We start from the raw sequence: 12,988 nt of genomic DNA, 5'->3' as shown, positions 1-12,988 counted from the left end.
TCATTAAACTACTGCTTTACTGAAAGCTAGTAAATTATGACTTATGAAGCTGACAGCAAAACAAAACAGAAGATTTCCTAGAGGGCTGACCAGCATGGTCAACATTTAAGTAGCATCACTGGTTTCTTCTATATTGTATTTTGTACTGTGGAAAACGCAGCACTTTATTTCTCACTTTGGGAACTAGGCCTTATTTCTCTAAAAGGGACAAAAATAATCTTCTCTTAATTAAGCAATGCTTCTTTAGCAACTGAAATGTTCTTTTCTCTCATTCTTAAAGCCCGGGGGGGGGGGGGGGGGGGGGGGGGGGGGGCACGTAACCACACACAAAAACCAGAAGACTACAAGCAGCTAGCAAATGTAGCTCAAAATGTCGTTGGACTTGTAGCTGTAACGTTCTTAATGGCACTCTGCTAAAAAATATGTCCTGGCCTCATAATGGTCTGCTATATTGTGTTTACTAGCTGCAACAAAAAGAATAGTTAAAAACCTATCAGCGGCATAATGTTTAGCACCTATTATGGACACAAGTATAACCACCTTAGGGTAATTAAAGGCATAAGAAAATGATTAATGTTCTGAAGCCATAAAACTGCATCAGTTGAAAAGCTATTATGATTGCACTGTCTACAGCTCACAGCCTACACTGGGCAATTTACACCGATATGCATACTGCATAAAACTGATACTCATTTTTTCTAACATCGGATAATGAACTGGTACATAAAGCTTAAACCATGCACCACACACTGGTCACCACTGGAACAGTCCCTGTACTCTCACCCTAAGGATGCAACTGCTTTTTTAAGCTTAGGTTCTAGACCTTCCTATTCTGTATTTTTTCTCATCAGAATGCTGAGCGGTTCACACTGTCAACTTCTCCATCTTAGAAATACGCTTCTGACCATAAAAAAACCCTGAGAAACAGGGAAATTGATATAGAACACATGCTACCTGGCTTCCAGCTGGAACAACATGCTCATATTTATACCAGCTCTTATTTAGCTCAGGGATGTCTGAATCAGCCACTCCCCACACAGGAGCTGCATAACGTTATTCACATCGAACAGTACCTTCCTCAAAATGTGACCTGTGAGTGCTACTCAATTTGACTAATTTGACCTGAATATTTTTTTTGACCAATACAAGTCACAATGTATGATGAAAGATGGTATTTTCCATATGGGATACTTCCAATTCCTTGAAAGTGAGGGTTAAACAGTCTTATTCCAGACAGAAAAGAAAATAGAAGGGGACAGAAAGTCTTCCACTGCCACAGTATCACAAACAGTAAATGATTACCCTATAAAAGTGTTACACATTATTTCTCTTGAAGAGTTCTTTCAAACATCACAGAGAAAAGGGAAAGGGGGGGAAAGTAATGTGGTGCATTGTCCAAAACTAAATTGGAAAATGATAGCTACGGTTTATCATCTAGTAATATATAGGAAAGCAAGTGCTCCACTCTCTCATATATAATATATTGAAAGGAATAAAAAGAGAGATGCACAGAAATCGTTTACAAATCAGACTTCAGGGTAATGTTCTTTCCAATGGGCTTGATACTCTTTCAAGAAAAAGTAAGATAAAGTCTTCTCTGCTCAAAATGAACATTATAATACAGGTATGATACATTGGACCAGACTTATCCTCTGCTGAAGTCAATGAAATTAAGAGTCAAAGTGAATAGGGTCAATTACAAACAGCTATGCCTATTCCTCTAGTATTCTTCTATGCAATGGAATATTTCACAGCTACTGCAAACCACTGTATCTTTGAAAACAACCTATATAGACTTACTCCAGCATGAATTTAGCTGTTTCCATATTAGTTACCAGATGAAAACCTAAAATCACAGCAATAGGTATTATAAAGAACATTATCATCAGTAGATCGGTTAAAATTGGGTCTCATGTTCCAAATACAACCCTAGAAGCCACACACGTGCTTGCAGCATTCCAAGAAGTACGCAAGAAGAAAACTAAAACATTCTCCAAAATATCTCATTTTTTCCATCAATGACTGAGTAAATTAATTCATTAGCCTGCCATTTTTATTTTTTTTTTCTATCTGGAGCCAGCCTAGGTCCTATTCCCTGGGACAACTTCAGAGACTAGCTATCGTTGCTCAGATCTGCTAGCAATAACCACCGCTGTGAGAGTCGCCCTGTGCAGCAGCCATAACACATCCACCCAAACCAAGAGACCATCTTGGTTCTTACAGCTTCAGACAGAAAATCGCTCCTCAGAACATAGTTTTGGTTGTAGTCTCTCCAGACACCTTTTAAGCCACTGCACAGTGACTCTTCCTCCTCAGGACTAATCCAGGTGATCCCCGTCCCACAGCAGTGATCAACGAGGTGCCGGGTGGCACTCAATAACCTTTATCGCACCTGCCAAGCCCTAGCACCAAGAGTGAGCAGTTTGTTTACGGGTGGTGCTGGTGACAGGCACACCAACAAGTCCCCTCATTCAGTCTAATGGGGTGAATTGAAAGATTAGTCTGTCATGCCAGCATGAGGCCTCATTTTTCTTCCGTGCTACATAGGTCCCCCCATCCCGCAGCCTGTATTTGATCGTGATTAATTTGTCAAGGCTGGCTATAGCATGGAAATGAAGAAATGGATTGCCAATTACAGTTAGTCTTCTCACAGAATACCCCTCGAACCGGTGCTATTCTGCAGTAGTGACAGCTCAGAAATGAACTGAAAGCAGCTCTATTGAGCAGAAACCTGACCCCAAAGTGTATTTTAAAGCAGAAGGTGACTTCCCCCTCTCACCCCCAGCCAGCTCCTCAGTAAATGCTTGACTTCTATTCTGCCTGCCTGGCAGGTACACAAAAAGGCCATCCACATTTATTTTTGTAGTCACCTTGTTACGATGTGTACTGAACTTCTGACTTAACGCTCTTCAACGAGGTACACTTTTTTTTTTCTGAATACCTCACCCTCGGTAAGGCTGAAGGGGAACCTAATATGTATACCATTACTGCTCAGTAAACAAAACCAGCAGTGATTCTGCTCTGTACAGAAGCTCTTAAAAGCATTCGAACTTTCTCCTGAACAGTACTCACAGAAAGGTAAATTTTGACTTTTTTTGTGTTTCCTTTGCAGTAAACTCACGTATTCTTACAAGATGTTTAATATTTCATTGATATAGACAACTAGCTTATATTGAATAATCAGATCTGATAGATTAATGGAATAGGAAAAGAGTCCTAATATTTTTATTCATAATTATTAATATGGCATTTGAGAGTACCTCTGTACCAGCAACACATGCATGCAATTCATTTTATGCACTGATATAGCCACTGGCAAATTACTCAAGTTGCATAAATTCAAAGCATGTGTAAAAAAACCACTCACCTTAGAAAGTTTTTTTTTTTTAAAATATCCCTTTTCCCTCAATTAAATTCAGACCACTCTAATAGATACTTCCATCGCTGTAATTCACTGTATTTTATATCATTGTCTTGGGTACCTCATCTTCAGATGCAGGAAAGGTGAAAACGTTTCCGACAGTAAGCAGCACACAATAGCTTTAAACATGTTCTAAAGACAAAAAGGCACAACTCTCTTGCAGACCCAAGGTGGCCTTCCATTAACACAACCGCATTAACAACAAACCGCAGTGTGCAGAACTGCAGAATATGTCTTATAAACAGGACCCTGGCTTAGAAACAGGATTAGTCATTCATTGCACTGAATCACCCGCCTTTGCTATTCCTCTTCTGCCTCAGCGGCAGTTGCCCTTTCCAATGATATATGGTAGCATTCCTATCTAACAAAGATGCAGAATTAAGGACAACACAGGGAACGACCCTTGGAGGCAGAGATGCCTTTAAATTGTCTTTGAGGTACTTCGATGAGACTCCGAACAGCAGCTCTTTTCTGTTGATCTTTTCATTTCAGAAGAAAGAGAAAGTATTTGTCCTAACAGCAATACGTTTTATACCTTTCACAGGCCACCTAAAAGCCCCATATTCTCTCACATACTTCTGCCACACTTCTTGAAGCAACCTTCAGACATCAAACTTATGAAAGAGAGATGATCTTAATAATATCAATTTATGTATGTGGTGACTTTCTGTATTTGTACAGGCGTAGTATTTAGGGTCTCCAACACCGACTACACCCGTTACTATAGGTATTTTATAAATACACATTAAGCGACAACGTCTGCTATAGAGAATGAAAATCGGGGCAAATAAGGCTCCCACAATATTCCATAGCCAGACCTATCACCGTGCACTAAAAATAAGGAAAGAATGAAAAAAAAAGGAGCTGCTTTCCTCAGGCATTTACTATCTAATGCCATCACAGAAGTTAAAAATGATACAGTTAATAACTTTGTGGTAAAATTAATTGATTTACGTCACACCACGAATATTATTCCTAGTCAACATCAGTGTCTCATGGCTTTTAAAAAAAGCTACTTACAAACAGAATAAAGTTTTAAACTGTGAGTGGGAATCAACATTAACCGAATACACTTAACAGTTTTAATTTCTAAACATCAGATAAACCAATTGTACAGTATTAAAATGACGGTGGGTGATGATCAAGGACTAAAAATCCTACCCTAGGCACTTTATAGATATTTTTCTAGCTGCTAAAGTACAGAAAATGTGTGTTGTATAAGTAAGATAATATACAAGACTAGTTATGCCACAGCACATGGGTAAATGAAATCCTTGCTAATATGACACACATCAGCTCTAGTGCAAGTTTTCAAACCCAGGAGTAGTTTTACAGCTGTCAAGATGATAACTATTCTTCTTTAACTAGATTAATTTTATATTAAGTTCTTTCTTTCAAGGAAGCTCAGTTGTATCATGAAATTTGACTGAAACCATTAAACTAGCTGTCTTTTTACAATGTATTTAAAACTCAGAGGTACATAATTCATTTACAACATTTTCTTCAGAAACGGGGAAGGGATGAAAAATATGTTCTTTACCATCACTAAGTTGTCATACTATACTTAATCACAAATATGATTAAAAGACACCCAAGACACCACAATGTTCTCCTTTTGCAAAGAAAACCTGCTTTGCTATAGCACCTGATGAGATCTCACCAAGGCATCTGAGGTAATGGTGTGATTCCCCTATATGAATCTCACTTGTCAATGAAGAAAACATCCAAGCAGCTTGGAATCACAGGAAAACCCAGGTTGGAAGGGCTACAGCACCTGTGGAGGTCATCTGGTCCAACCTTCTGCTCAAAGCAAGAACAATTTCAGACTGGGATGAGGTTACTCGGGGCCTCAGACAACCCAAAAAGAGCACATCTTTGTCTCTGCTTCTGGCTGCTGACTTCTCAAAATGAAATATAAATGCAGAGAAGTTGTCTTGAATAGCAATATACACACATAGCTGGTTGGCTGAATTATCTGAACAGGTACCCAAACAATTAGACCAGTCGCTAGTAGCCTCTTAACCTTTTGAGACAGTAGTTTTTAAGTTTTAAATTTTAAAGCTAAATAAAGTAAAATGTATCTTTTTGAACCTAGGTATCCTTCTGCTGCTGGCCTCTTCCATGATGCTGTGGTATGTTCCACACGCATTAAAGCCAATGCAAAGGGAAGAATTTGCTAACGGATTGGGCTCTGAGTTTGGTTTGAGTGAGGTACTCTTTTTTGGGGGAAAGGACAAGATTACATCAAAGAAAAATTTTGGATAGCAATAAAGGGGTATTTTACCAAGAAGTATTTTATTCTTCATGTATCACGTTAATTTAACGTCTCCAGGACAAGGTTCATGTATCTTTATTTTCTTACTTAAATTAATTTCTTAACAAATGAGCTTCAAAGAGCTTTACTATTTCCTGAATGTAAGGCCACAGAACACACACATAAGAGTATCTTTTTGACATCAGCCAGGAAAACTTAGAAAAGGGGATTAAGTGATACTGCTAGTATATAACAATACAGAGTTTTAACTTTCATCACGGTAATTGAGACAGTCTATTTCTTTGAGTGGAAAACCACAAATACCAAAACAAACATTATATCTGACCAGCTGAAGCCCTGTTTGTGATATCAGCAATGTGTTTTCTGAATACCAGAGATCTTTTCCAACTCTCTTACGCTTTGAAGAACAGTTTGCCTGGGGGAAAAAAAAAATAATACAAGAAGTGAAAGGAAAAAGGGGAAAAGTGCCCAAAGTGCAATGTGTTTTTGATGATTTTGGAGCTGTCACTGGCTTTTTTTTCCAACAGTCTGCAGATATCTATATAGCTCATTGCAAAAGCAACTAGACATGAGCTATGCTAGGTACTTCATGATGTAAGCCACTATGAAATAAGAGCAAGAGAGCCCACAAACAACTGTTTCTTGCAGAGTAGAATCAAGACAGTGAGGTTACAGAGAGAGTATGGGCAGAAGTTGCAAGACTGAAGGGGGCAATTAACATATGCAAATATAAACTACTCAGAGTGGTGAGCCTAACAAAGGAGCCAGGCTTTCAAGACAAATCCTGAAGTTCTTCATGCTTCTGCCAATTTTGAAAGAAAGAAAGGCAACTACATAGACTCTATCTCTCCATAAAGAGAAAAGGGAAAAGACGAAAAGCAAGGCCATGAAGCAACTGAGTATTCAGTGTCCAACGGTCTAAGTCTTCAAAGGGAAATTTTTAAGGACAGTTACTTAATGTCATTTCAATGAAGAACAGGATTCATCCTCTAGGATTCAAGACAAATGCTGTAAACTGGGCCAGTCAGCAAGCACTTCAGAATACATAAAATTCTCAATAGTCTAACTACAATATCCATAAAATACCAATTCCCACTGAAAAAGAGAGCTTATTAAGTCTCTCATCTGGAATCAAGTTTGAGCTTTTCCTTGCTAAAAACATCATATGAATGTTAATTTTAGACTGTTGAGGGCTCAGCAATTTACACTTTCCAGTAATTTTTTTAGTACTTAAAATATAGGAAAAGACCAATTAGTATCATGGACACTACGCTGTCTGAAATAAGAGCACTGTTAAATAATGCATGCAACAAATTTTTATACAAGTAGTAATTAGGTTTCTAGGACTACTTGAATATTATAATAGTAATTTCATAGCTGTTACTATTATTAATTTTAATAATAATCTCAGTTAACTGGTGATCAGTCCCAAAAGAGCATTAAAAAAATGAGTTATCAGATATATCTTCATTTTCACTAAAACATTATATTACATAAATTATGGTGTAAATAATAAAATGCAATTAAATTTCCAATGAGCTACAAAAAACGACTGCTAAAATCACACAGTACTGTTAAAAAAGTCGATGCAGTCTGAGTTGAGAAATGAGGAGCTCTCTGATCAAGTTAAAACATTGGCTTAGTCAAGAGACAATCTTCCTAACGGGAACTTTCCTTACGTGACTTACTGGATTTTCTTTTTTTTTTTTTTTTTTTTTACCCCACCACACAGAATTTATATGATAATATCCATTTGCCTAGGTCACCATAATTGACAATATTCACAGTGTTCAAATGCTGATGATCACGATCACGTACAGCATCAGATCATTGTGATTGTTACAGGGACCCAATGCACCAGACTGAAGATAAATACAAGACTGTTTCATAGTTAATTATTATATATTTGTATATAGTACCCCTGAAACATTTGCAACTCCTTCCTTGGAAAGATGGCAGTGCAACCCTTATTAGAACTGCTCATTAAAGAAATATGTATCTTAGGAATAAAACACCAACAGAAAATGTGGAGAAACAGATGGGAAACATGGAAATAGAATGCCTTAACCTTTAGCCCTGTGTCAGGAATTTATTCTACCTTTAAAAACATTTGGTTTAGTCTTCTGACTCGGATTTTCAGAGGGCTTTTGTAATCCTTCAGTAGCACACCTGTCTGCTAATCCCTTGTTATAATCTATCTTGGATCACCTCACGGGGAGAAGAGCTGACAGATACACTCTGTGGATTGGCAGGATGAAGCATTCTTTGGATACTGAGAAGGACACACCAGAGGTCAGGACAGCTGTGACACAAGCTGGCACCAGACCAAGAGACCTCTCTCCCCAGATAAAGACAAAGCAGAGCAGACTATCTGTGACACCTACCTGCACCCTGCCTTGAGAATGTATTATATGCTTCTATTTCCGATATACACTGAATACTTCGCCTTTTTTTTTTTTTCTTTCATTGCTTTCTAAGCTTGCTTTTCAGTCTCTCCTTCAGCAACACATAATAAATTTAACCTTGCAATGTCTTGCCATGACCAGGCCAAAAGCTACAAGTAAGCCTAAGTGACCCGATTCTAAAAGAAACAAGTCTCACTCCAATGTAATAAAGGTGTTTAAAGTGAATCTGTGCGTTTCCACTGCCCAAATCACTGCAGACTTTCTGCAGTTTCATGGCTTTTTGTCTTTTCCTTTCCCTTTCTTGCTCTGTGTTTTTAAAATAAATGCAAATATACATTCATAACAAAACCTAAGAACTGCCATTATCTTCCCCCCAAAAAAACCCAAAAACAAAATCCCACCCAGATGATACCATTTTAGTGAAAGTCAAGTAAAGGTAAAATATACAGCTATATTGATGTAGAGACAAAAAGAAACACTAACTGTACATTTCTCTCAATATTTCTTTTCCTCCTTCTTCCCTTTTTCTTTTTTCACCTCCCTTAAGTTTAAAATAACATTTAAATACTTTCTTATGTTGCCAGAGCAGCTTATGTTGCCAACATAAGTATCTGGGAACAGCAGCCAAACCCTGTATTACTGTAAAATAACAGTAAGAAGGAACAAATAGGTGTGCATAGACCATAACATCTTCAACTCCTTCCATATGTAGTCCACCCCATAATTACCTCTCAGCAGAGTATTGCAACAAACATGAAAATAGCTGTCTTCTCATATCCATCTGCAGAGCCTTGTTTTAATTTCGCAGCTCATAAGATTTGTAGCACCATAGCAGGCATCCTTGTTCACTTCACAGGCTGCGAACACCAGAATTTGTGGGGAGCTTCTTAAAGACATGATAATGAGGTGCTCTTCCATTAAATATACTGAAGGAAGTCACTTTTTTTCCCCCCTTCTGGCAGTACGTCAGCCATAACAAGATGGTAATTATGGGGGAAGTGGATGTGTAAATGGTGATTCACTGCGAGTAAGGTGACGATCTGACACTCTACAGCCTAAAATAACATGTTTTACCCTCTGGACTACAGATTTGTCTGTAGATTTTTTTTTTTTAATTTTTTTTTTTTAAACAGATAGTAAAATCACTTTGAAAAAGGCAAAAGACAAAATGTTAGAAAATCCCTAAAAATCTAGCTGGCCTACAAAAAACCTTTGATAAGGTTAAGATTGCACTCTGACTCGTGTTTGAGTGTTACTGAACAGCTACTGAGGATCTGTTGCTTGATACTTCAGTACCTCCCTAACGCTATGGGAGTGATATGAATCCTCTGCACTCCTCCTGAACCAGTTTGTGAAACTTCATGTTTTTGATATAAAGGAAAGCATTTATTGCAACACAATAGAGTAACCCAGGGATCCATGGGGATATAAGCCTTCACAACCTTTGCTTACTTAGATCGATTATCAGTTTATCAGCATATTAGAGATGATAGGGATCTCTTAGAAAAAGAGTGCCTGTGGGTACACCCTTGCTTTTGCAGTCCTTACAAACATTCAGCATCAGTTGCTTTCTACTTCATTTTTTAAAGATTTAATCCCTCATTTGAAGCTATCAGACTTCTAAAACAAAGATCCCACATGAGTGAATTTGTTGCCAGCACTCTAAATAGGAGCACATTAAAATCAAAGTTTTGAATGCTGGCACAGTGCCTTAAAGGCAAATGGCCTTCTCGGGGCTTTAATTCGTTCAAGCTGGAACATCCACAGTGCTACGGGTGGAGATGGAGCGTCAGGAAAGTGTTTGGGGAGGAAAGGCAGACCTTTCCTTCACCCAACACCCTTCTCATGAAAAGCAATCTGCCCTTAGCCAAACCCTCAGAAAGAGGCTGGCTTGCTTGTTTCTTCCCAGTTTCCTTTTTATGGGAGAAAAGGAGTGCTCTGCAGTGATGCAAACCGGAAAGGACTGCTCTCCAGAGAAGTGTGACTGCTCTCTCCTAATAATAGTAAAGGCAAGCCATCTAAGCATTTACAAGAATTTGGAGCAGAACACAGTCCAGATTCTTAAACGGGATATCCTCAGTTGATCTCTTGAAAATTTCTCCACTTCCATTTGGAGGTGAAACTCAGTTGTCAGCCAAGGGTTTCTGAAGGGACGGCATCCGTTCACATGGATCTGAGGTGAAAAATCAAGTCTGTACGTTCCTTTAATAACATTTTATTGGAATAGTCCAGTGTTAACTGCACAATACATAAAGCAATCCTAACCAGCTAGGCCATCAGCAACCGAGTTGATCTACTTGTTTGTCTAGACTTTGCTGACTTTATCTAAAGGAATATACCCATGCAGAGGGGAAAACCCCAACAAAATCATAAAGATGAAAACATAGCTTTGCAGACTTCGGGTATGCTATACATCTCGAACACATCACACAGCACAATTTTAGCACTGCAACTGCTATCAAACATTCTTGAAAATATTGACACCTGAAGCCTGATGCAGGGTTGCCTGTTTAATTACTTCTCTAGCAGTATGTCTGAGAGTCTGAAAAGACGGTATTTTTTCATTGAGGAACAGAAAGTATTTATTAAAACAGTAAAATCTATTAGAGATTATATTCCCAAAACAAACAAACAAAAAAAGCAGCCCCAGAAGAAGAGTATTTTAGCAGAAATGTGTCTTAATTCATTTTCAAAGGTGAAAACAGCAGTTACTGCAAAAGCATCTGCCACACTATATAATGTTCCAGTAGTGCCACAGCCTTCCCCATAAAATCACTGCTAGCTTCAAGAAAAGCATCCGTTGCCTCAGGAGAAGAAAACTCAAGATTCCTACCAGAGGTCCCTTCCAACTTTCTTTACTGACTTCAGGGAATTACATTCCTCACCTGCTGAGTCTTTCTCTATTAACTAGGAAAATTCTAAAATAAAGTGAATTATTGCTACTTGTACATTCTACTTACTAGTAATTCCAATACATTTACACCATGTCTTGCCTGGTTTTGTAAACCAGCATAAAAAATGTGTCTATGTTAAAGATCAGTACTTAAGGCAAAGAGTCAAAATCTAAAATGCAGAGCTGCCCTGAAAGTTCGAGAGGGGGACCTGAACTGAGCACCAAGGCAGAGCTTCATCTGAAACCAGGTTCGTATTCAGTGACTTACAGTGTTTGTGGAGATGGCATCTGCGTGTTCTGCAACTATGGAAGTGCAGTTCAAGTAGAAAAGGATACAGCACCCAAAATAATTCAGATTCTACCTTCTGAAGCCTAATTCTGATTTACAATCACCCAACAATGTTAAATAAGAGCTCCTTGAAAAAGACCCACCCTAAATATTCCTGTCACTTCCCCCTCCTCAACTGCAATAGCTGATTAATCAGAACTCAAGTTACTTTAAATAAATTACTATATGTTACTTTCATGCAGCAGCAGCTATGTCATACTGTGGTGTTACATGATGACTACATTTTTTTTTAATTTATTGCTGCTTAGCATTTTCTGTAAAATCTTTCAATTGTACAAGTAATCCAACCTACTATCATTTGTATGCATTTACTGAACCTAAACGAAAGAAAAATCAGCCCACGCTATTTTTAAATTAAAAAGTATTTTTGTCCTCTCGTAATTTACATGCCCTCAAATTTCTCCTTGTTTTCTGAATATTATAACAGCTTATCTTTTTCCTCCTTCAAATATCATGCTCACTTCTTCCGCAACTTCAACCAAAAAGCAGCCAACTATCAGCGACGGATTACTGTAAAATTACAGCAAAGCAAGTGACGAACTTCTATAATAACGCTTTACCTCCAGTTCTTCATGCGGTATTAATTTGCATGTAAATTATAAACTCAAAATATGGAAGCACAACTCAAGGGAACAAAGACAATTTCATGTTATTCCAGCAAGTTTGCTTGAGGTAACCATACGTTTCCCCTAGTCCTGGACACCGGGGAGTTTTGCTTGCTTGCCTTATGATGGAAAATTTTGCCAAAACCCTGTTTTTCCCCACTGAGGCCACAGCAGCATGTTTAAGAGTTAGGGAGCCGCAGAGGTGTAATCACAGCTGTGGGCCTCAGCTCGCAGGCCAAGGGCTGTGCTAAGGGCTGCACAACAGCCTCCCTCTTAGCACACCAGTATCTGCTCACACGCAAAGGCTTTGGGTCTCTGTTCTTTAACACAGGATAAATAGATTCTCAAGCCAAGATGACCGATGAGACATTTGATATGAAATATCACCATTTAAAATAGTAATAAACGGGAAAACTGATTAAGCAATATGTGACCTGTAAGGTCTTACTTACCATAAATTCCTGTTGAAATACAGGGAAATGCCTGTAAAACAACAACAAAAAAATAATCAGTGAGACACCCTTGGTTTAGATAAAAAGCTCATTAAACAGATATTTTTAAATGCCTGGTTTTCAACACTCAGAGATTACATGTTGTAGCCTTCACTATTAGAGCAGTCAATTCACAGGCATTTTCATGTCATTATATGAAACATTCTGTATGTTTTCCTTGCTGCCATGTTAGCAAAGCCACGTTCTTTTTCTCATCTTGAGCTAGGAGCAACATTTGAACCCAGGATCATTAGTAAATATGCTTTTCGAGCTGAAAATTAATACCTTAAGCTAAAAATTCATCCCATAAACTAGTACGGTAGAAAAAAAGAAATCATATTCTCTAGGCAGAGTTAGACAATATTTCTTCAGTAGTAAAGTAAGTCTGGCCAGCTTAAAACCTGCCCTGCCCCTTTGCCATGCCCTTGTTCAGTGTAACCTCCTTTTCTATTTCAGAGGTTTTCACTTTTAAACTCATGTTTTTCAAATATGTGGTTTATAGTGTGACCCAACACAGCTGTACCGGTACAAGTTAAAGGCTTGCAAACT

General features: G+C 38.2%; 1 protein-coding gene across 3 annotated transcripts in view; it reads right to left on the bottom strand.

Moving 5' to 3' along the window:
* The window catches only part of MACROD2 (mono-ADP ribosylhydrolase 2), an 892,531-nt gene that overhangs the window by 283,080 nt on the left and 596,463 nt on the right, over positions 1–12,988 (bottom strand). For all 3 annotated transcript variants that reach the window (XM_055726161.1, XM_055726159.1, XM_055726160.1), the window contains exon 7: positions 12,401–12,431. In XM_055726161.1, coding sequence (XP_055582136.1) covers positions 12,401–12,431 — 31 coding nt within the window. The remainder of the gene's footprint in view (positions 1–12,400; positions 12,432–12,988) is intronic.

The sequence above is a fragment of the Falco cherrug genome, chromosome 13 (assembly GCF_023634085.1).
Source record: "Falco cherrug isolate bFalChe1 chromosome 13, bFalChe1.pri, whole genome shotgun sequence".
NCBI classification, from domain to species: domain Eukaryota; kingdom Metazoa; phylum Chordata; class Aves; order Falconiformes; family Falconidae; genus Falco; species Falco cherrug.
Note: the sequence above shows the minus strand (reverse complement) of the source record. Positions and strands in the feature narration are given on the sequence as shown.